Source organism: Phoca vitulina, unplaced genomic scaffold, assembly GCF_004348235.1.
Source record: "Phoca vitulina isolate PV1807 unplaced genomic scaffold, GSC_HSeal_1.0 scaffold61, whole genome shotgun sequence".
Classification (NCBI taxonomy): Eukaryota; Metazoa; Chordata; class Mammalia; order Carnivora; family Phocidae; genus Phoca; species Phoca vitulina.
In genome coordinates this window covers 5,209,353-5,233,770 of record NW_022589764.1, presented here as the reverse complement: position 1 = coordinate 5,233,770, position 24,418 = coordinate 5,209,353, and the positions used below count along the sequence as shown (strand labels likewise).

Genomic DNA, 24,418 nt, shown 5'->3' with positions numbered 1-24,418 from the left:
TACTAATGCCTTTTTATTATCTTCTGGCTGTTTATAGTTCCATTTTTCTTTTCCTCTTGTTGCCTTCCTATGTAAATAAATGATTTTTGGTAGCAGTATACTTTGATTCCCTTCTTCTCATCTTATGTGTGCTGTTGTAGATTTTTGTTTTGGAGTTCCCATGAGGTTTACATAAAAAAATCTTATAGATATCAGGGTGTATTTTATGCTAATAACAATTTAATTTGATTGCATATAAAAAAATCTATCCTCTTCTCTGTTTTACATTTTTGATGACACCATTTACATTGTTTATTTTGTATCCATTAATGAACTGTCAAAGCTATACCTAGGTTTCATACTTTTGCCTTTTAATCTTTTTTTTTTTTAAGATTTTATTTATTTATTTGACAGAGACACAGCAAGAGCAGGAACACAAGCAGGGGGAGTGGGAGAGGGAGAAGCAGGCTTCCCCCTGAGGAGGGAGCCCGATGTGGGACTTGATCCCAGGACCCTGGGATCATGACCTGAGCCAAAGGCAGATGCTTAACGACTGAGCCACCCAGGCGCCCCTTGCCTTTTAATCTTTAGGTGAATCTTTATCTAGCACATCACCATATTAACAGTGTTAAGGTACTCTAAGCCTGACTCTATACTTCTCTTTACCAGTGTGTCCTATATTTCCATATGTTTTGAAGCTACTAGTTAGTATCCTTTTGTTTCAGCTTGAGGAACTCCTTTTAGCATTTTTTTTTTAATTTTTAAAAAAATGTTTTTTTTTTAAGATTTTATTTGACAGAGAGAGACAGCGAGAGGGGGAACACAAGCAGGGAGAGTGGGAGAGGGAGAAGCAGGCTTCCCACTGAGCAGGGAACCTGATGTGGGGCTCTATCCCAGGACCTTGGGATCATGATCTGAGCTGAAGGCAGACACTTAACGTCTGAGCCACCCTGGTGCCCCCCAAACTTTAATATTTTAATGAGCCCACGTTAAATATTTTATGATATAAATTTATTTTGAGTTGGGCAAGGAGCCCAACACAGGGCTTGAACTCACAACCCTGAGATCAAGACCTAAGCTGAGATCAACAGTCAGACAATTAACCGACTGAGCCATGCAGGCACCCCCGCCTTTTAGCATTTCTTGTGTAGTTTAGTGGCAAAAGTTTAGCAGCTTTTATTAGGGGAAGATTTTATTATTTCACTTTCATTTCTGAAGGACAGTTTTGCTGGGTGAAGTATTTTGGCTGGCAGTGTCTTTCTTTCAGCACTTTGAATTTATCATTCCACTCTCTCTTTGCTGTAAGATATCTGGTGATAAATCCACTAAGAGCCTTATGGGGGTTCCCTTGGTTGAGAGAACTTTTTTTCTCTTCTAGCTTTTAAAATTCTTTCTTTCGTTTTAGACTATTTCATTATTATGTATCTTGGAGAACATTTTGGGGTGAAATTTTGTGGTGACCAAGCTTTATGAACTTGGATATCCAGTTCTCTTCCCAGTCATGATTTCTTTAAGCTTTTCATTCCTTTCTCCCTCTCTTCTTCTGAGACTCCAGTAATACGTACATTTTCTTTTGATTGTGTCCCATAACTCCTGTAGGCGTGTTCCTTTTCATTATTTTTTCTAATTGCTCTTCTAATTGCTTAAATTCAACTGATCTGCCTTCTCACTCACTGCCTCTATCTGTTCAACTCTGCTGTTGAAACTATTGAATTCTTCAGTTCATTGTATTCTTCAGCTCCAAAATTTGGCTCTTTTCTCTTTGTTGAGCTTCTCATTTTGTTCTTGTATTGTTTTCCTCATACTGTTGAATCATTTTTGTGTTCTCTTGTAGCTTTGAGCATCTGTATTACAATTATTTTGAATTCTTTGTTGGGCAATATTTGCATCTCTATTTCTTTGGGTCCAGTTAGTGGACTCTTCCTTTGGTAGAGACATTTCCCTCACCTCTTCCAGACTTCCAGACGTTATGGACGGATTTTGGTTAGAGAAGCCTTTCACTTACAGATAGGGGTGCAGTGGATCATGTTGTGGCCCAGGTCTAGTGGTGCAGGGCAACAAATGCAGGGGTGCGTGGTAGCAGTAGGTCTAGTTGGGGCAGGATGGCTCTTTCTTTGGCTCAAGCCACCGGGGTCCATGCTCTTGGTAACAGCATGACCCTTCGTCATCACCGCAGGGGCCTGCAGTGCCCGTGAGGGCTCCTGGGCTTCTCAGCCATGCCTCGAGAACCAGTAAGTAGCTAGGGACCAGGGCAGGCAGCACTGGTGGCTGGGGCCAATGGTGTGCACACACTCAGCTGTGAGGGGCCGGCTGTAGGTCCCTTTGCGGACGAAGTCATGGCGATGGGTATCAGGGAAGGTGGCAAGGACTAGGGCCAACTATGGGCTCCCTGGCAGTGGCAGAGGACGTGAGTGTCAGCATGCTGCCCCCAGGCAAGCGTATTGCAGTGGAGGTCAGTGACAGGGGTCAGGTTGCAAAAAAGGTGGAGGAGGGCATGCAGGTCCTCGGCTGGAGGGACCAGCTCTAGCTGCAGGCGGGCCCGGTGCTGCTGGCCAGGAACACGAGGCAGGGCTGCCCCGTGGCTGTACCAGGGGGCACGCACAGCGGCAGAGCTACTTACAGGTGGGCGTGGTGATGCCGGCCACGACGGAGGGGGCCTTAGTTGTCCTGTAACAGGGTCAGTTTCCTGATAGTGTTCAAAGTAAAGTTTAAAAAAAGCTTAAAAAGGGGAGTTGGGGGGGGGGGGGAGTATACAGTGAAACCAATTAGTACAACTGTGATTTTGATTTTCTTCCCCAGCTGCCTTCAGCTGCTTTGGTCCAGAGCAATGCTGGCAGATGAGGTCAGAAAGTGACTGAAGTCTAGGACACGTTCTCTAAAGCTGGGTGAGCTGTTTGTCAGTTTGGGTCATCTGGGAAGCAGACGCAGATGGAGCTGGGAGCGCAAAAGATGTCTTGCAGGAGGGAAGGGGCGTACCCCAGCTGTGTGCAGTCACTGGCGGGGGGCTGGCTGAGAAGAGCTTGTCCTCAGCTCACACCCTGGGACAGCTGGGGACCAGGGCTCACCTCTCACACGCTGAGCTCAGCACGCTCTGCGGCGTGATGACACTAGCCCGCCGGCTCCGGCTCCCTCTCTGGACCCCCCGCACTCTTTGTGGAGGACGGGGAGACACGCCGGTTTCCGCAGTTCTACGACCAGGTGGTGCTCTGGCCCCTGCCGAGCGACCGGTCGGGCAGAGGAGAGAGGCCTGGAGGCTCCAGCTGGCGGAGGGCTCCAACTGAAAACTCCTCTCCGTGGCTGGTGCCAGTCAGGCCCAGAATGAGCTTAAAAGCAGGCTAAAGCCTAGAGGAAGGCACCCGAGGGAGTGAACCAGGAAATCGCAATGAATTGATTTTAAGTAGCTGCAGCTGGGATTAGGCTATTTTTAGCCACAGGACTCAACCAGCTTTCAAAACCTGCTAATAAGAGCCTCACTGTAGCCAGCGAGTAAAACCAGCACAAAAATTTAGCTTTTAATTTAACTGACAGCAAGAAACAGCTCAGTTAGGAGCTGGCTTAAAAGGCAAATCCAAGGAAGAGAACACTTTCCACTGCCAAGTTTAAGATAAGTTTTCACACTTGTCACTTTTGAAAATAATTCACTTAGTAAATCTGTCTTCTGCTGCCGCTCGCTCGGTATTGTGTGTGCATTTTGGGTAGACAGAACTTGCGTTCATTAGATTCTGTTTAACAGTAACCACCCCCCCCCCCCCCCCCCCCGGCAAGTATATCCTGCAAGCAGTCGTCAGTAGAGCCTGAAGTGGCTTACCCGATCCGATCCGATCCGCACTGACGGCAGAACAGCCCGGCTGGCCGATGCTAGGCCCTGGAGGGCCTGCTGCTTCCTGCAGGGACCCGGGCGGCCCAGGAGGGGAGTTCTCAGGAGCAGCTATGGGCGAGGCTGGCGAGACGCCGCCACCGTTTCCTTGACTAAGCCTCAAAGTAAGTAAAGGGGATCTGCAGGTGGAAAAGGTCTTTGTGAGGGGAAAGGACAGGAGAGGCATGGGGGGCGGGGGGCAAGGGGGCGACTGGCGGCAAACATGACAGAGTCTGGAGTACACAGGAAAAGCCAGTCCGTCTTTACTGTAGTGAGTGCAGGATACAAATAGTTTACAACAACCTCTAGCATTTTCTTAACCATTTGATAAAAAGTTCACTATAATATTTATTGTATAATGAAGAAAAAACAACACATTCAGGGAAAAATTGAGATTAACTTATTTTTCTTAAAAGGTTCATCTCAAGGATGGCAACAAAGTCCAGCTTGTGCCGCCAAACGGTTTTACATGATCAAACCGTGTACAGCTTCTTGTGTGAACTGTTGACTACAAACATTTACCAAATACATAAATCTCTTTTTAAAAAAGCCATTTTAAATATAGCAAAGCAGTGTCTTCTTGCACAGCAAAGTGAAGAAAGTTTCTACAGAGAAATAAAAGTTTTACATTTGTAAAATCTTTTTCACATTCTAATCATCTAGCTTCTTATGATCCAATGCCAGGAGTTTTCTGGTTCCTTATTTACTATGTATTTCTTGTGCGCATGATGGTTAATACAGAAAATAGGTTAATGCTTTGTTAGTTGTCCTTATAGTTAAAGGAAATGGTAAAACATATATTGTTCTTTCAGAACAAACCCCTGATTTAGTCTCTAACACAATGGACATAATTAGGGCTCAAAAGATGGAGTTTCGATCGGGACCATCTGCAGACATACAATGGTGACTCTCACTCTCAATGTAGGACCGGTTAGCGCACTGAGGGAAGGACAGCTGTTGGAAACCGTACTTGAACCAGTGCAGTGTCCTCTAAGCTTTTTTTGTTTTTGTCTTTTAGTAATAAAATACTTCATCTGAAGGATAAAATTTTCTTGTGATGGTGTCATACAAAACACACGAGTCTAAAACGGTAAGAAAAGTCAGTTCTAAAGAAACACCATTCGTGTCTTCCCCGCTCTGAGTTGGTTTCCACCAGGAGATGTGCATGTGTATGTGTTTGTACATGGAGTCTGGGTGAGGGCTGTCTGTCAAGTCAAGTCCATACGCTCCAGGTCACACTGGGCAGACAGGAAAAGGGTTAACAGTCAAATATTCACTTCCTGAAAACGGAATACATTGTTACTTGGTCAGCGTAATTGAAATACAAACTCCGAGCCTCGTGTAATAGTATTTTAGAAAACAGTAGTTGTACTGATTATAAACCTGCATAGAAAGAAAGACTATTGAGATACAGTCAGAAAAGCCATCTCATAAGGCACACAAGAAAATAGACAGTAAATGCGAATGTGGTAACTCCTATTCCAATGTACAGCAGAAGTTCATGAACGTGCATGAATAGTAACGAAAGAATCACTTAACACTTTCAAAGCTATAAATGGTTTACAAAGTGGTAAGGATTATCTTGGAAATTCAGTGTTGGGAGACTGTCTTGTTTCCATCAGCTGTGACCTTATGAAGAAACGTGCCTGTATGCGGTTCAGTAAAGTAAGTAAGTACATTTTAAAGAGAAACTAATCCTTTCTGAATAAGAGCCCAACGGCCATCCTGATGAGAGGAGACAGCACGTCACCCTCCCTTTTTTTTTGGCTTCTATCGAAATTTACTACCCAAACTGTTCCTAAAACCGAATCCATTTTGTAGCTGTGAACACCACAGGTTTCCCCTGTACCTAATACCCATGTGTCAGTCAGGAAATCTGATGATTTGTCACAAATAGCATATGAGGAAAATGTCAGAAGGAAGGCAATTTAGGGGGAAAAGCAAAATGTAAGTAAAAAATTGTAGGTAGCTGCTCAACATTAAGTTTAAAATACAAAATAGCAGCAATGTTTAAACCCTTACTTTGAGTTTCTCAGGAAAGGGAGTATTTAAAAATCTATGCTGAAAGATATACAGGACTTTGAATTTTGTTTGTGGCACAAGCCCAGGAAACGGACGAACCTGCCATCACGGCTTCGCTGTCTTCCTGTAGGAGGAAGGCCTCATTCAAAGGCTAAGCTGAGTGCGGCCCGGGTTTCGTGAGGACGGCGAGCCGTGCCGGCTAGCGAAGGGCCCGGCTAGCGAGAGAGCTTCTCCCCCCACCGAAGTGCCACTGCCATGCACAGAGTGTGGCGAAGGGTAGTATCTTGTGACCAGCTGCATCGTTCTGTTTCAGAGGGGCCAGGAAAAAAAGATCCCTTCCCCCACAAATATTTTTCCCTAATCATTTACCACTTATAAAACCTTTGTGCTCATCTACTATTTTGCCATGTTCTCTAATATTAAATTAGGCCAGCTTTTTCTACTATATTTCTTTTCCTCACAAAAGGCAAGTTTTAAGTAATGCCTTATAAAATCTGTTACAACACATTTTATATTTATGCAAGATGAACTTAACACCAGTTTTTTTTTTTTTTGCCACTTTGCTATTTATGTACACATATAAAATATATAATGATGCTCAACCCATACAGCACAAAGATTACAATGTAACATCATCACACATTCACCACCAGTGAGGGGAGAAACCCCTTTATACAATCCTCTGAAAAGACTGGGCTAATAATTAAAATCCAAAGTACAGTATATTTAACAAAATAGTAAATATTAAACAGTGAATACTCTACTTAATAAGGATCTCGCCTTTTCCCCCCAAATTGGCGGCAATCCACAAAAATATACTTTTTAATCTGGTGACCATACAATACATAGGTACTTACATCAAAGGTGATCATATATTTAAGATGCTATATACACAAAAGAGTTTGGCTCAACTTTTAATTTACATATAGAATAATAAGTGTTCATGGCTTTTTTTTTCCAAGGTTCTGCTTGCAAGGTATTTTTGTTTGTTTTTTTTTTCCCCTCTTAAAATAAAACTAAAAAGTTAAAACAAGATAAAGCTATTCTCTTAAAAAAAAAGTTACAACATACAGCTTTGGCTTATATAAATAATTCATAGCAGAATGTGTTCAAAAGTAGTGAATATAATTTTATATATAGTCATCAATTCATAAGGGTGTTTTCTTTCATATAAAATATACATGAGCTAAAATCAGTTTCTTTAAGATATGAATGTAAAAAGAAACTTCTGACATAGTCCAATTATAACTTAATATATTAATTTATTTTGTTAATGCTCTATATTTCTAGGCTAGTATTTTCTGAATATCTCATGCGTGTTTTCTACTCTCTCTCTTTTTTATTAGCTAAAGATCACTTCTTTGACCCAATACATTTTTGCACGTGCAAAACAGTTATGTGTGGGGCTTTTTTGTTTTGTTTTTTTTTTTTTTTTTAAATATCAACAGCCCTTCCCATGCACCCCTCTGCAACAGAGACCCATGCCAGGCTGGGTAATTAATATAAATGACATTTTATGTACAGTATTGCTTTCTTGGTTCCTGCTTTTCTACTGCTCTGTTCTACAAAGCATTTTTCTTAAGTAACTACAGTCACTGCACAGTTAAATAAAACAAATAGGGGCCCTCTAGGTTTCTGCAAGCTAGTGTGGGAGAATTATATATGGGTACACGTTCCTCTGCAAAAACTGGTTATCTTATGAAACAAGTAGTCCAAGGAAGTGCCAGACTAGACTCTGCCTACAGGGCGCTTTGTTTGCCATGGGACGCACATCTGCAGATCTACGAGGCAGGTAAGTGCCCGATTCTGTATGCAACACACACCCACACACACACACACTCACGCCCACATACATATATATATAAAGGGATATATATGTATGTATGTACATATAAATATAGTTAACTCATGTCCTTATTTACCGATGTAGATATGTAGGGCAGTTCGCTGCGGATCACGAAGTACGAACACCAGCCCGGGAGCCTTAGGTCACCCACGCGTCCATCCTCATTCGCTTGACGGAAGGGCTTTCTCTGTCCTCCGTGGTGGGGGGCCGGCCAAGCACGATTGGAGAATGGAAGTCGCCCCGTGGGTCCTCCCGGTCACTACCATCATAGGAACTGCTCGAGCTGCTCAGACTGTCCACGGGGGAGCGCCCCATTTCCTGCCGGGGCTGGGGGGGCTGGGGGGGCGGCGGCTGCGGCTGGAAGCCTGACGGGGTCATTCGATCCCGGGGAGGTGAAATTGGTTCTGACTTAATGTTGATGTTCTGGTTGGTATTAATGGATAAATTCGAACCCTGAGATAACTGCCCTCCAGCACTGAAGGAAAGAAAAGATGTTAGACGGTGGGTGAGTGCATCTGCATAACCGGAATGGTACTGCAGCCACCGCCCGACTGGAAGCCCGTCAGAATTCCCCAGGACTGCCTTTAATGCCCTCTCCGTGGAAGGAAAAAAATGCCCAGGACGGTGGAGAGCTTTGGGGTCTAGTTCCCCTGGCCACGGCCTGGGTCCTTCTGCAGGGAAAGGAGCCGAAACTGTGCGTCTGCGGCTGCGCGGGGAGCAGAATGGGAGGGAAGGACTACGGGCCCTGCGCGCGGCTTCCTCTGCTCTGGCCCTGGGATGGACGCAGCTCATCTGCACGGCAACGCGAAGGCCGTCACCGGACCCTACTTTCCAGGGGAAGGAAACCGCCTCGGAAGGCCAACTTGCTCAGAGCAGCAGTGTGTAGGGGCTTCTCCCCCAGTCTGCGCGCCAAGCCGTTTCCGCTTGCCATGTGTTCATTTAGGACGAACAGACCCCCTGAGGGCCAACGGGCCAAGAAAATCAAAGAAGGAAACTCTTCTTGGCTTTCTCCGCGGACAGGAGGGGAGGAACAACAGGGGTGGGGTATCTTGGGTGTGAATCCGGCTACTGGGGTTCATGTGGTTGATCCCAGCCCGCTGCACACACCCAACCTCACCAAGAAGAGTTCAACAAAGAGAACATTCCTTATGGGCAGGGTGAGGGCACAGGAGGGAGACGAGCTTACGGTGGTGCCCAGGGGGTATCCGAGAGCGCTAGCAGGAGGGAGAACCAGGAGGACGGCGCAGGTGGAGGAGAGCATCTCAGAAGAGGGGACACAACAGCAGACCCAGTTGGCTTCCATGAGGGTTGGCTATTTTCCTATTTCCTTTGTGCACGGATAACCACCAAAGCAAAAAAAAAAAAAAAAAAGTGTGTGGGGGGTGGTGGTGGGCCTGAATACCTTTAAGCTGCCTTTCTTCCAACACTGGGATCAGATGTAGACCTGGGGAAGGAGGGGTGGGACTGGGTGGCTTAGTGGTTGGCTGGTAGGTAGAAGGGAGGTGCAGGTGGGAGAGGTCTGTGCCTCAGTACCCCGTGGTTACTATTTTGAGTCTCTCTACCTCCACAGTAGAGAAGCCTTGCTCCCCAGATCTCTTCAGGGAATGCCTAGTTTGATCAGTATCCAAGCTATTATCTAGAATCACATAAAGGAAATATTTTCTCCAAACACTTGTACCACGTAAAAAAGAGATCATTCTAGGACAGTCACATGACCGTAAACAGCACAAAAGACTGTAACCGACAGAAAAATAAAGCGCACGGGCTGGGAGGAGAGATTCGGGGACAATTTCTAAGTACTCACACCAGAGAGCTGAGGGCTGCTTGTCCTAAATGGTGCTGCTGCCAGGCCGACACCTGTCCCAGAGACAGCATGCCCGGGGAGTTGAAGCCCTGCAGGGCCGACAGGTCTGCGCTAGTCAGCGAGTAATCTAGGACAAGGGAAGAAGTATTACTCGTGTGTGGGCGAGAAGGCCCAAGCAAATCCGTTTTTCACAGAGTAGCTCCAAAAGCCCCGGTTGAGAGAAGCCAGGTACTTCCTAACATAAAACACACAGGTCTAAACCCACAATAGTTTTTCTTTTGGGAGGTTTTCAGGTCCTAGCTGCATTTGCTTGTGTGGGATTATCTCAATAAAGTCAGTCTCAACTCTGTACTACATGTTTACAGTTTCCTAGCTCACAAAAAGTTGAGATCCTTTTTCCAGACTTGTAAATAGAAATAATGACAGGGTCATCGCTAAGGGACGTGCGTATGCAGCTCTCATCTTACACATGCCCATCACTCCCTGCCCCCGGGAAAAAGGAGCGACAGATGGGACAGAGCCTCGATCAGCAGCTCTTCTCTTCTTGAAGTACCGGGGAGCAGGAAGGACACGCACCCCTTCTTGTGCGGGGCCAAGCTCAGGGGCCTGGAGAAAACGTTAGCACACGACTGATGAACGGCGGTCGTTCACAGTACGGGGCTGTCAAAGATCCCGGACTGCGTGCAACACAACTTCATGAAAAAACTTACGTGTGACAAGAGTATAATAGAGAATATAGCTCATTTTCTCTGAATGCCTCAGTCAAAATCACTTTGGCCAAGACTCAGGACAGTAGGTATCATTCACACATCGAGCTATTTCAGTTCTTCATTAACACTTCTCTTTTCCATTTAGTTTTAAAGAGAGGTGGCAAAAACTCTTCTACTTTTTACTGCTTTCTCATGTCTCAAGAGAGGTATTTAAAGAAGCTGGTCTTCCTAGTGAATTAACACTAATAAAAAAGGGACTGAGTGGCAAGGACATAGCTGGTGCTTAGGACTCTGCCTGCCTCTACACTCTGCTCATGCCACGATCTCCGACCGCCTCATCCACTCCCCGAGGAGGCGGCACAGGGGGTCCCGCACACTGGTGCCTTCCACAGTGCCCCCTGCAGCCCCCAACTCTCTACCTCTAGGTCCTCCCAACTACCTACTTGGTATGCCCATTTGGATGTCTCTCCAAACCCTCAAATTTGCCACCCGAACTGGCCTCCTCGTGCCCCTCCAAACCTGCTCCTTATCTTAATAAACGGCACCGATATTCACCTGGTTGCCCGTGCCAGAAACCTGTGAGTGTTCTTGATACTTCTCTCCTACCTCCACCACCACCCACCAAGGCTGGTCTGTTCTCTGTGTTGTCTCTCAAACCTGCCCGTTTCACCAGCTCTCCTGCCAGCGCTCTCGTCTAAGCCATCAGGATCCACTACTTGGGCCACCATGCTACCCTCCCGTGTGGTCTCCTGGCATGCAGTTTTGCCCCTATGAACACTAGCCAAAGTGATCTTAAAGTTAACAAATATGCTCCAGGTACCTCTCTGCCTCAAACTTTCTGGCTTCCCAGTGCTCTCAATATCCAAAATCTTCAACATGGCCTATAAATGGTCACTCACCTCTATAGTTTCAACTCTACACACCCTGCTACCTACCCCCATCCCTCCAGCCATGCTCCGGTCTGCTAGCCTTTGTACACAGTGCTCCCTCTCCCTGGAACATTCTTCCTGCTCTGCCCGGCTGAATCATGTGTGCCCCTTTAGTGAAGCTTCAAGTAGCTCTTCACATGACTATAATAAATGATTCCTAGAGCTGTCAGTCCTGTGTCTTTCTCCACTGGCAACCATACACTCTTGTGTGCCCGGCCTAGTACCTGCCACATAGCAAGTGCTCAATAAATATGTGTTGAATGGATGCGCGAGCAGGTCTGTGAAGCTGGGCATGACCTTACTGATGGGCATGAGGAAGTATCTGGGATTCCTCCACATAAAAACTGTTGTACTTTCTGAAATGTCGCTCATATCTTCATCCCTTTCCTGACCATTTGGCGTGAGTTTGACTCTATGTACAGAAAGGCAGATGACATTCTACAGAAAGATGAAAACGGACATGTGTTTAAAAAGGGCAACTAAATACAGTAAAAATAATATTGTTTAAAATTAAGCCAAATACATGCTCCGAAAAAGAGCACAGAGACCAAGTCAGTTAAAAGAAGGAATGAGACTGAGGCCAAGGGATTGACAGTTTTGAGAGAATCGGACTCTGTTTTTATGTTTTGGTAATTCCTTCTGGACTTTTAAAAAACAAGTTCTTGCTAATCCAATAGCATGTCTAAAAGCATGCACAGTGGAACGTCTACGTATACTGGAAAACCTGTCATGAAGTGCTCAGGAAACTGCTCTCGCTTCGAACCAGTTCAAGGCCCATCTTTGCCGCCGGTGCTCCTCTGAACCTTTCAGCTTGTACGTGTCCCTCTTTCCTCACGTTCTCAAGAGTGCAAGTTGCTAAGCTCAGCTGCTCAGGACTTCACCTCCAGAGCTGCCACCTCAGGTACATCCTGTCTCCCTAGCTGGCATGAATCTGGGACAAAAGCTCCATCCCTGGCATACTGTCACTCATACAGCTGATGATCACTGCAAGGACACAGAATTTCTATGGATGTGTTATCTCTTGCTTTACTCTAGATTTGCACTTAATAGATTTGGACATTTTTTCATACTGATTGTTAGAAAAGGTAGTGGACATTTTCCTAAGAGGCTTTCTTTTTTCAACAAAACCTTTTAAAATTCTGTTTTAAATGAACTACATGGAATTAAAGTGACAATCAAATGTATCAATGGCCTCAGGGAGCTTCAGACAGCAGTTTGAAAGCACCGTGCTAAAGCATTTACTCTGAAGTCTAAAATTAGATGATTTTTATTATAGTCTACTTAGAAGAATCATGAAAGGATGAATGCCCTGCACTGCAGTCTGAATAACTGACAAGGTATCATTTAACTATTTCCTTCTTTCCTTCTTCCTTTGAAGCATCAGGTGTTTGGCTCAGCGGGTGAGAAAGCGAAACCACACGCGCCGGCCTTCGGCCTCTCCTCAGAACGGCTAATCTGGAAGAAACCTGCTGCACGTTGGGCCTCTGCAGACAGCCTGCGTGGCTAAGAGCGCCCTTCCGATCACTCAGCAGTGCTAACTTTGCCTACCAAACCCCTGAAACAGGGTATTTTAAAATGAAATGTCTAAATAAACATAAATGAGTGAGAAGCTCCTCTCAGAAGGGAAGAGTGACTGGCTCTGAGGAGAAACAGAAAGGTCCCGGTTTGGCTCCTAAGGCACAAAGGACAGAAACAAAACCAGGTAGTTACACAGAGGAAAACACAACCTGCCCGGCGCAGCGACACATCTGCCACATTTCGGAGTCCTGAGTCCCAGGGGATTCCGTCTTTCCCCCAGTGGGTTAACACAGCGTGAGAAAACTGTCTCCCTTCACCAGCCTGGAGGAGTGGGATACTGTGTAATGAGACACGACAGAGAAAATGCCAAGCAGCAGTCTCTCATCCTCCCTGGTCTGACGCACAGGCCGTAATTCTGGGAACAGCTACCTGTTTCTTTGTCAAGGGTAAGTAAAAGTTGACACTGGGAAATCATTCTACAATCAATGTATTTTTTTGTACATTTTTCAAAGCTAACTTTTGTTTTTTAATACACTCAAATGTGAACCTAAAGAACTGGAAATAATTTATTTCAATCAATATACTTTTAAAAAAAAATCACAGAAGCACATGTTGATCACAAAACAAAGACCTAAAATCCACAGAAGGCAAGAGAGCAGGCTCACCAGTGTTGTAGGCAGTCGGCATGGCTGAGTACACGAGTCCCTGTGGAGGCAAGCTCGGGGTGGTCACAGACACGACCGGGGTAGCTAGAGGCTGAGTGGCTTGAGAACTGCTTATCCTCTGGGTATTCTGTGAGAGAGAGAAAAAAGTGTCATTATTTGAGTATTTATATTCAAGCTTAGTATTTTAAAAATAACATTCAATTTAAAAGTGACATTTTTCACAGTTTTATGATGTGAATGTCATTATTTCTTAAAGCAGTCATGATGTGAAAAAAACCTTAAAAATACTAATGGGAACAACTAAATATTTAATTTCAAGGGACATAGTTGTACGTTAATTATTCATTTTCCCTTGTCTTTCATAGTGTTTATTGATGGCAAGGATATATCCTTAAAACAGAAACTTGCATTATGGGCGAGAATGCTTTGATGTGTCACCATAAATGAGGACTTGCGGGCACTGCAAACACCACACCAGACTGCCCAAAATCAAACATCTAGGTTTTCGAGACTTGAGGAGAGCCAAAAGTCATTTGTATACTGAGAGTGTAAGTCCATGAGTTTAGGGATCAAAACTACTTGTATTTGCAGCATTCACATGTTAACGTGGTGTTAAGTCTTGGCATCCTGAAGTACAGCTTGCTTTCAGTTTTCCTTCCCTGTGATCCTGCAGTTGCTACACACACACACACACACGCGCGTGCGCGCGCACACACCCCCCCAAGTGCCCCGCCCCCAAACATGCTCAGCCTCCCCCACGGTCACCACCACCCACCCAGTGACCTATTTCTTGGCAGCAGGTTCAGATATGCTTCCCTGCACAGGCTCCCGACTCTTCTGAAAGGAGAGGCTTTGCGTAGAGAGCTTGTGACTAACGTACTTTTCGTAGGACTGTGAATGGAGCAATATTAAATGCTTGCTGACCGACTCCATCTACACAGTATCCTATCCACACTGGGAATGAATTTAAAAAAACCAACTAGTGAATAATCAAGTCAGCTTGAGATGGCCACTCCCCTACGTGTCGGGAGATGACAGGGGCTTCAGGGAACGCTCACCACAGGGGCTTCAGGGAACGCTCCAAAACCAAGTTCAGAAGAAGAGAACAGACTCATGATCCATGGGGTCAGCACCCAAGAAGGCCAAAGCACAACTACTCCAGAGTTATACATATATGTATGTATGTATGTGTGTGTGTGTGTGTGTATTTAATGAAGAAGTTACAGCCTGATAATGACATTTGGGGGTCTAAGCCGTATCAGTGAAAGTACATTCAGTGCCCTTGAGGTTATAAAGAGACAGAGTGTGATTCAATTTTCCCTCTCACCACTTCCAAAGGGTAATCAGATGAGGGCCTTTGGCTAGATTTAGATACTTGAATGTTAATCATCTCAGTTTATTTCATTAGTTTGTATTTTCCACCCAATCTTAAGTGTCTATTCTAATTAAGAAAGACCATTCAGGATGTGGTTATAGCACCTGTGTTTTTGTCCCAAATTCACTACTTCCTAAGCAGGGGGGAAATCATTTCACCTTTCTGAACCTCTGTTGGTACAGTAGGGAAGACAGTGATCTTTGCGCTGCCGGCCTGTGCACCACTGTGAAGCTCTAGTGAGCCAAGAGGTGGGAAGTGCTCTGGTAACTCAAGTACTACACAAATATAACATAGTATCCTTAAATGATCTTCCCAAGAAACCCTCTGGCCCCAGATTTCTACATAACTGGTGGGACAAATTTCTATATAACTTCGGAGCCACAGGTATGACCCCTGGAGCAACCCTGGAGTAGAGGTGCTTTAGAACAGCAAGGCTTCTTAAGGAATGACAGCAGCCTGCCTCTCACCAGAAGAGTCTTTAGTGGAGGCTCCAAGACACCTGTTTTTCCTCACTTCGGGTCAGAGCCATCCAGGATTATATTTGAGATTTCAAACCAATCTGAACAACTTTCTAAATGCTAACAGATTGGGATCATATTTTGGTTCTGACCACAAAGCTCTGCATTTAAAACTGATTAAGTTTTAGAGTCTGAATCAGCTTAAGTTTTAAAGAATATGAACTGTTTACGGTTTTTGGTTATGTCTTTGTTTCTTAATTACAAATATTTTTGATTTCTTCATTTTGTAGTTTTCAAAGATTTAGAGAAATTTATCTCTGAGGCTCTATCTGGGGGGTGAACTTTAGGTGGGTGGAAGTCAGTGTACGGTAAGTGGGAATACACTTTCATCTCAGCATCAAGTTAATAATTTTAATGAATTTTTGAGGTAGAGATACACTTTGGACTTAATCTAAGATTTGATCACTGGAAACTCAAGAGTCAGACAGTAGGCAAAAGAACACAGCATGACCCAGTTTGGCCTGGCTCTATCCATGCCAGGACTTCATTTCCATGGCAATCTCCTGGCATGGCCTCATGTGTGTAATAGTGAATGCCACTATATCGGTTCCATGCATCAAAGCTCCTAATCTCAATGGCATTGATTTTTCTGAGTAAGAGACTTGTGGGACCACTAGAGGGCAACATACTGCTACAGAATTGAAAGGAAGCATTTGTGACAACTTCCTAAGGGTAAATAGTCAAAGACAAATTATTTTATCTTGAATTATAAACTTCCATTTTCTAATTATTACCGTATCACTAAAGTATCTCCCCAGAAGAAGGTCTAAATCTGCACATGATATAATCCAATACCACAACTGATGGCAGACTAGTATATTTTAGTTTACTAAATACAAAACCACATCTAAAACTGTGAGTGATCACAAAGTTAAAGGATGATCTCTTATTTTAAGGACAGAGCACAGACAACCTTATCTAAAAAGACATAAACTGTGCAAAACACACCAGCATGCATATATATGTAATAATAAAATATAAATAAAACAGATGCCTTCCCCCCATGCTCTCATGCAATCTGAACCCTTGTCCATGCTACAAACTAAACATTTTCAAGTTTTTCCCCCTTAAAGTCACTAATTAGCAACTGACTTTTAATTTATATGATCATTTCTGTGAATTCTGGGTTTTAGTCCCCAAAGAAGAGAGAGTTATTTTTAGTTAAATTTATTTTCTAGAAGAAAAGCCAATAGAAATCATTTAAGACAAAGGGTAATAGCTACTTTTAACAACAGAGTATGTCCTGATAGAAAAAAGTAAATTTGTGTATATTAAATTACAGATATTCCTTTTAGCAAACAGGGAACCCCCCTTATGGTTCAGATCGTCTCATGCAGTATGAAATAATTCCAACTCTGAAAAAGGTGACCTCACCAAAAATGATGTAATCTTTTTGAAAGAAAGAGAAATAACACAAGACCATGTGTTACAATCTGAGGAACTTTGAGGGTGAAGTCATTTTCTAAAAATATGTTAATAATTTGGGGAACTATATAAGGTATTTTGTATCTTTTCTTTAAAAAAAAATCTGTAACAAGTGTCTTGTGATCATTGACAGCTATTGTTTTTAAAGGCTCTGTTCCAATGTTCCCTCCAACAAAATGGGTCAAGATATATAATTATAAAATAGAAAAAGGAGATGGACTCTGTAGTACCAGTAGATTGGTTCAGTTATTAAAAGTGCTCGGATAGTGTTTAAGAACAGCAAGAAAAACTGTGTAACAAAGGGAACACTGGTTAGATAAAAACATTTACGAGAATTAGTACTTTCTAGATCTTTTGCAACTCCCTTCAAGCAGAAACGCACACTCACCAACTCCAATTCCTCTTCCTCCGACTGCACTCAGCACATGAGAGGGATACGAGAGTTACTAAGACTGTTGATACTCAAAAATAAAATATTTCTTTAGAAAAACATGTTATTTGGACACTAGCAGTTGCCTGGAACTCTAAAGAAATGATTAAATATATGCAATGAATACAAATATAAATTATTTATTGTCTCTCCACCGGGAACGGATTTCAGAAGAAAGATTGTTTTAGTCAGGCCAGGCTTTAAAGCTGTCCCTGCTCCCCGGCTTAGTCTGCTCCTGCGTCGGCCTCACCCGCACATGGCCAGGCAATTGCAACTATGTTTAAAAGGAGGTCCTAATCATGATCCCAGTTTATACTTGAAACCTTGAGAATACTTCATCCTCCCATCCCTAGCCCACCTGGTCACACATGTCCATTATTAAATATCTTCTAGATGTGTGCTCTTTGGTTGGCAGGAATTATTTTGTTTTCTGATTTCCCACCGCAGCTAGCACAGTGTTATGAAACAACAAGAACTCAAACATTTGTTAATAACAGTTTTGAATAACAAAGATTGAGATGCAGGGGCGCCTGGGTGGCTCAGGTCATGATCCCAGGGTCCTGGGATCGAGCCCTGCATCGGGCTCCCTGCTCAGCGGGAAGCCTGCTTCTCCCCCTCTCACTCCCCCTGCTTGTGTTCCCTCTCTCGCTGTGTCTCTCTCTGTCAAATAAATAAATAAAATCTTTAAAAAAAAAAAAAAAAGACTGAGATGCAAATACAGCTTTCATATGTATAATTTCACTGCAGAAAATAACACGTATGAAGCAAATGAGACAGAAGAAAAATGAACTGATAAATCATGTCCAGAAAAGAAATGAAGGACACACATTTGCTCCTTTTCTCTAAGCATTTAGAAAATACTAATAGGCTAGAAATAATCGACTAAATAGTGTTTTCTTATTTTACTTGAAGAAGTCAAGCTTTTCTGTCAATCTATGGAAGGTGTCTCTATAAACATCATTGATAGAGGAAACCCCAATATGAAAGCCAGTTTACCTGCAAACAAACTGTAAAATAGGCAGGCTGGTTATCTACTCTGAAAAACAATCACCTGGCCTACAATTGCTATTTCAAATGTGGGTAAAATGCTCTTCAGCTGTTGAGTTATACAGATCTTCACATTCCTCCAACTACAAGATATGCATGGAAATACTGCGGGTAAGTGCTCTATGGTTTTCGCTTGAACCTGCAGGGCAAAGGGTGTAAAATAGTTTATATGGCAAATTCTGAGTATTCTGCAGTGATGCTTCATGATCTCTGAAACAAAGACCAAGCAGAGATAACCCTGACCAGCTGCTAAATGCCTAAATGCAGTTTTGTCCTTACATTCTGCAGTTTACTAATAATTCTTATCAACATATTTCTGAGCCTTAAATGAAACTTTCTGTAGTTTGTATTTCTGAAAGAGAAGCAGGTATTTCACATCCCATTCCTGAAAGGTGAGCCAAATGACTATCCTGAATGCCCAAATGTTTTTCTTTTTGGGGTTATTTGTTATACATGTATGTATTTTTAACTTTGTATCCTGCAATAATCATACCCTTAGAGAGCAGTTGCAAAGAAAGCATACTATCACATACCGCACCCCAGCATCACTCCCACCCAGGTCTACATCCCAAACATGAGACAACTGTCAAAACTAACAGAGTTTTGCAGTCCTGAGTTACTGCAGCAGCAGTTAACTGAAGCTATAGGACTTCACTTGGATTTCACCAATGTCCCCTTTCTGCTCCAGGACCGGATCCTGCATCCCACATGCCCTTCCCTGTCACGTACCCTTAGTCTCCTCTGGTCTGTGACCGTTCCCTCCATCTTTCCTCATTTTTCATGACCTCAACAACTTTTGAAAAGTACTGGGTGGATATCTTGTTGAATGTCCCATAATTTGGGGCTTAGATTTTCTCAGTTAGATAGCATGGATTTTTGGAAGAGTACCAAAGAGGTGATGTGACCCTCTTAGCACATTGTATCAGAAGGTATGTCATTCCATTATCGGTGATGTTAAGCTCGATTGCCTGGTTAAAGTCGTGTCTTCCAGGATTCCCCACTGCAAAATTACTACTTTTCCCTTTGTAATCAATTATTTGGGGAGAGACATTTTGAGGCTATGCAAATACCCTGTTTCTCCTTAAACTTTCGCTCACTCATTTTAGCATCCATTGACCCTGTGTGGCCATGATCTCCGTACTGTGGTAGTTACAATGATGATTTGCTATTTCTCTCATTCTTTCTACATGTAATAATTAGAATTCTTCTCTAAGGGAGAGCTGTCCCTTCTCCATTTATGTATTTGATCATTTATTTTTATCAATAACAGACTTGGTATTTTTTATTCCTTGGGTACTAATCCAATAGTGTTGTTACTTACTTTGTTGCTTAAATTGTTCTAGTTTGGGCCACAGGAGCTCTTCTGAAAGGCTGGTTCCTGTAACCTTTTCACCTGCACTTCCTTATCCTCTGGCACCTCCGATTCATCCAGTATTTTCATCGCCCCAGCTCTATAATCAATCATTTCTCCAAGGAGTCCTGATTCCTTTTATTGGAGAAGGTTTTAGAAACTAAGATCTGAGTACTAGGTGTGCTCGGTTACCAGGTGTCATTGTCTGAAGGGGCCTGTCAGATGAGCTAGGAAATATATGATGTATACTATTTATGTGTATACACATTTATATTTCTCTATCTATATATGTTAAGAAAGTTAAGTTCATACTGAAACCTCCAACAACAACCCAGAAACAAGGGTTCACTGTAGCCTTCCCCAACCCCCACCCACCTTGCTTATTTGTAACTTTTTCTTCCCCCAACAATGAGAAACTCAGCTTTCTTTAACTACAACATATTCACTGTTTGAGTGTGTGTGTGTGTGTGTGTGTGTGTGTAACAAATGTACCATCTTGAGCGCAATGCTTTCCTACAATTTTTTGGTTTTCTCTATCTAGAGTTAAAACAGTTTCCAAAGTTACTGAGCACTCCTTCCCCATCCCCTTCTGTATCACCCTGTTACAGACTTGCACTACACTTGACATTCACGTGTCACGGTCTATATTCTGTCTTCAGTTCCCCCTGGAATCCTGGTTGATTTTAACTGCACATTGTAAAAATCACTCTCTGTACAGTTTTATGGGTTTTAACAAAAGCACATCCAACAACACAGGATCACAGAATAGTTCCATCGCCTCAAAAATTTACCTCAAATTCCCTTTGTAGTCAACTCCTCTCTCCGTCCCTGGCAACCGCTGATATGTTTTGCATTTTCCAGAATAAAATATAAATGGAATCACATGCTATGTAGTCTTTTGGATCCAGTTTCTTTCACTTAGCAAAATTCATTTAAGATTCATCTATACTGCTGTGAATAAATGGCTCATCCCTTTTTATTGCTGAGCAGTATTCCTTTGTCTGGATGTACCACAGTGGGTATATGCATCCATTCATCTGTTGGAAGGACATCTAGGTTGTTCTCAGTTTTTGGCAACTATGAAAAATACAGATTCCTGTAAGCACAGTTTTCAATTCATTTGGGTAAATTCTTTAGGAGAGGATTGTTGGGTTGTATGACAAGTATATATTTAACTTTTAAGAAGCTGCTGATCTGTTTTCCAAAAGTGGTGTATGATTTTGCATTCCAAGCATGAATATATCAGAGTTCTTGTTGCTCTGCATCCTTGTCAGAACTTGTCATTTTAGTATTTTCGGTTTTTGTTTTGTTTTTAAGTAGGCCTCAGTGGGGCTTGAACTGGTGATTCTGAGATCAAGACCTGAGCTGAGATCAAGAGTTGGACACTTAACCGACTGAGCCACCCAGACACCTGTTTGAGTAGAGCTGACACATAATGTTACATTATTTTCAGGTGTACAGCACAGCAATTCAACAACTCTGTATGTTATGCTGTGCTCCCAAGTGTAGCTACCACCTGTTACCATATAATGCTCTCACAGTATCACTGATTTTTTTATTTTTTAAATCTTAGCCATTCTAACAGATGTATAGTTGTATCATCCTGGAAGCAAGTCCTTTATCAGATATGTGATTTGCAAACAGTTTCTCCTAATCTCTAGGTTGTCTTTTTATTCTCTGGATAGGATCTTTTACAGAGTAAAACTTTTTTGATAGTGAAACTATTTTGACAGCATCAATATATCAAAATTTTCTTTATGGATCATGTTTTTGGTGTATTGTTTTTTTCCAATGTTTTCTTCTAAAAGTTTCAGAGTTTTGTATTTTATGCTTGAGTCTATGCTACATTTTAATTTTTGTATAAGGTATGAGTTATATTTTAAGGTTTCATTTTTGCATATGGATGCTGAATTGTTCCAACAGAGTTAGCTGAACCAGCTATCCTTTCTCCATTGAACTGCTTCACTGCCTTTGTCAAAAAACAACTAAATATATTTGTGTAGGTCTATTTTCTGGGCTGTTTTGTCCATTGATCTATGTGCCCACCTTTTTGCCAGTACCTCTTTCATTCCTGATATTGATAACCCATGCCTTCTCTTTTAATTTGGTCAGTTCAGCTAGAAGTTTAGCAATCAAAAACTAGGCTTTGGTTTGACTGCTTTTCTCTAATGTTTTTCTGTTTTAAATTTCATTAATTTCTGCTCTTTTTCTTCTGGTTGCTTTGGGTTAAGTTTGCTCTTCTTTCTTGAGTTTAAGTAAAAGCTTACTGATTTGGTACCTTTCTCTTTTCTAATATAAACATCTAATGCCTTGAGTTTCTCACACACACACACACACACACACACACACCCATATATATATTTTATAATTTCTCCTGAGATTTCCTCTTTGACCCGTGGGGTATTTAAAAGTGTGTTTTTTTCTCAATATATAAAGATTTTTCCTTTCTGTTATGGATTTCATTATGATCAGAGAATATAATCTGTATGATTTCGATTCTTTGAAATCTGTTGAAGTTTACTTTATGGCACAGGAAATGGTCTATCTTAGTGAATGTTCCAAGGGCCCTTAAGAAAAATGTTATGTTCTGCTGTTGTGAAGTGTTCTGTAAACGTCTCTTAGGTCAGGTTGGTTGAGTATTGCTCAGGTTGTCTAGACCATTACAGATTTTTCTGCCTACTTGTTCTGTCAATTACTGAGAAGAGTGTTTAAGTTTCCAACTACAATTGTGGATTTTTCTATTTCACCTTTTAGTTCCATCAGTTTTTGGTTTGTGAATTCTGAAGGTGTGCTGTTAGGTGCGTATAACATTAAAGATACTTATTTCTTGGAAAACAGACTGTGTGAAGTCCTTCTTTTTCCTTGGTAATATTCCTTATTGTGAAATCTACATTGTCTGAAATAATATGGCTACACTAGCCTTCTTGTGGTTAATGTTTGCTCAGTATGTTTTCTCTATCTGCTAACCTATACTTTTATATTTAAAGTAGGGTTCCGTAGACAGTGTATAGTATGATCTTCCTTTTCTTAAACAATCTGACATTTTGTCTTTTAACTGATGTTTACGACCACATTTGGTGTGATTACTTGTATGGTTGGATTAAAATCTACAATCTTGCTATCTGTATTTATTTGTCCCATCTGTTCTTTATTTTTCTTTTTTCTCCCATATCTTGGGAATTCGAGCATTTTTTTATAATTCCATTTTATCTCCTCTATTGTCTTTTTATACCTCTTTTAAGATTGTTTTCTGTAGTTGCACTAGGTTTTGTAACATACATCTATAGTTAGAGTTCACCTTCAAGTAGATATCACATTAGATGCTTACAACAGTGTATTTACAATTTGCTTCTCTTTTGTTGTCCTATATTTTATTTTTACATGTGTTATAAGCACAAAATTCATTCCCACTATTTTTGCTTTAGAAAGTAGTGATCTTTTAGAGCAATTAAAAAGAGAAAGATGCTCGGATTCTGGTTTCTAAACCATTCTCCAATAAAAAGGAACCAAGGTTCCTTGGAGAAATGACTGATTCTAGGACTAGGGCAGGAAATATACAAGATGAGCCTAGAGCATTTCATAGTAACTGAAAAATTTAAAAGTAACCTCCTCCATTACCCACCCCCCGAAAAAAAACCCCACAAGGATGAAGGTGTGTTTTCAGATGCACAGGAACCAACTGAACAGTCCTCAATAGCTAAAGCTGGAATATGAGCAACAGAATAAAATAGTATTGGTAGAACTATATATAAACAGAATTTAGGAGTATTATTACCCAAAATATAAATGTCCGTAAGTCTGTATTAATATAAATCATAAAATAAATGAAAGTAAACAGGTAAGTCACCTGTTCAGAAAAACCCCAAATAATTGATGTAGATATTCCACCCTCAAGGAGGCACAGCCTAACTCCCCACTCCTTAAGTATGGACCCTGCATAGGGACTTCTTTCCAAAGAGGACAGTACGGAAAGGAAGAAGCATAGAAACCCACGCAACGCTACATCAGCAAGGTGGCCAAGGTTAACATCAATAGTAATGACTCATAATAATACTATGTACCCTTTGTATGGGTGATAAAAATGGCACTTTAGTTCTGTGGCCTTCCTCCCCGAAACCCATAACCCCAGTCTAATCATGAGAAAAACATGAGAAAAAATCCCAATGGAGGAACATTCTACAGAATACCTTACCAGTACTTCTCAAAACTGTTAAGGTCATTAAAACAAGGAAAGTCTTAGCAACTATCACAGCCAAGAGGGGTCTGAGGAGACATGGTCACTAAATGTAACGTGGTGTCCTGGATGGGGTCCCGGAACGCAACAAGACATGTGGTTAAAAACTAAGGAAAAATGAATAAAGTATGGAACTGCGGTGAATAATAATGTATCCATACTGACCCGTTAGTTGTAACTAATGTACTATACTAATGCAAGATGTTAATAATAGGAGAAACTGGTGTGAAGCATTAGGAGAACTTTCTGTACTATCTTTGTAATCTAAAATACAAGGTTTATAAAATGTAGGGGAAAATGAATTGTGTTTTATTTTATCTTCATTTATTTCATTTCCATTGTTCTATATTTCTTTGTGTAGATCCAAGTTTTTGCTGGTATCATAGTCCCTCTTCCTTCGGCGTTTCTTTAGAACAGATCTCCCAGCAATAAATTCTCCAGATTTTTGTTTGAGAAAATTTCTATTTCTCTTTCATTTCTTTTTTTTTTTTTTAAGATTTTATTTATTTATTTGACACACAGAGAGACATAGAGCAAAAGCAGGGGGAACAGGCAGGCAGGCAGAGGGAGAGGGAGAAACAGGCTCTCTGCTGAGCAAGGAGTGAGATGTGGGCCTCGAACCCAGGACCCTGGGATCATGACTTGAGCCGAAGGCAGATGCTTAACCAACTGAGCCACACAGGCGCCCCTTCTCTTTCACTTCTGAAAG

General features: G+C 42.0%; 1 protein-coding gene across 11 annotated transcripts in view; it reads right to left on the bottom strand.

The window, feature by feature from the left end:
* Nucleotides 1–4,074: 4,074 nt before the first annotated feature.
* The window catches only part of MEF2A (myocyte enhancer factor 2A), a 175,912-nt gene continuing 155,568 nt past the window's right edge, over nt 4,075–24,418 (bottom strand). For 8 of the 11 annotated variants that reach the window (XM_032391290.1, XM_032391296.1, XM_032391300.1 and 5 more), the window contains 4 exons: nt 17,036–17,059; nt 13,330–13,456; nt 9,508–9,634; nt 4,075–8,178 (listed from right to left, as the gene is read on the bottom strand). In XM_032391290.1, the coding sequence (XP_032247181.1) occupies nt 7,842–8,178; nt 9,508–9,634; nt 13,330–13,456; nt 17,036–17,059 (615 nt within the window). In that variant the 3' untranslated portion in view covers nt 4,075–7,841. The remainder of the gene's footprint in view (nt 8,179–9,507; nt 9,635–13,329; nt 13,457–17,035; nt 17,060–24,418) is intronic. The other 3 variants (XM_032391298.1, XM_032391301.1, XM_032391297.1) reach the window with 1 other exon arrangement.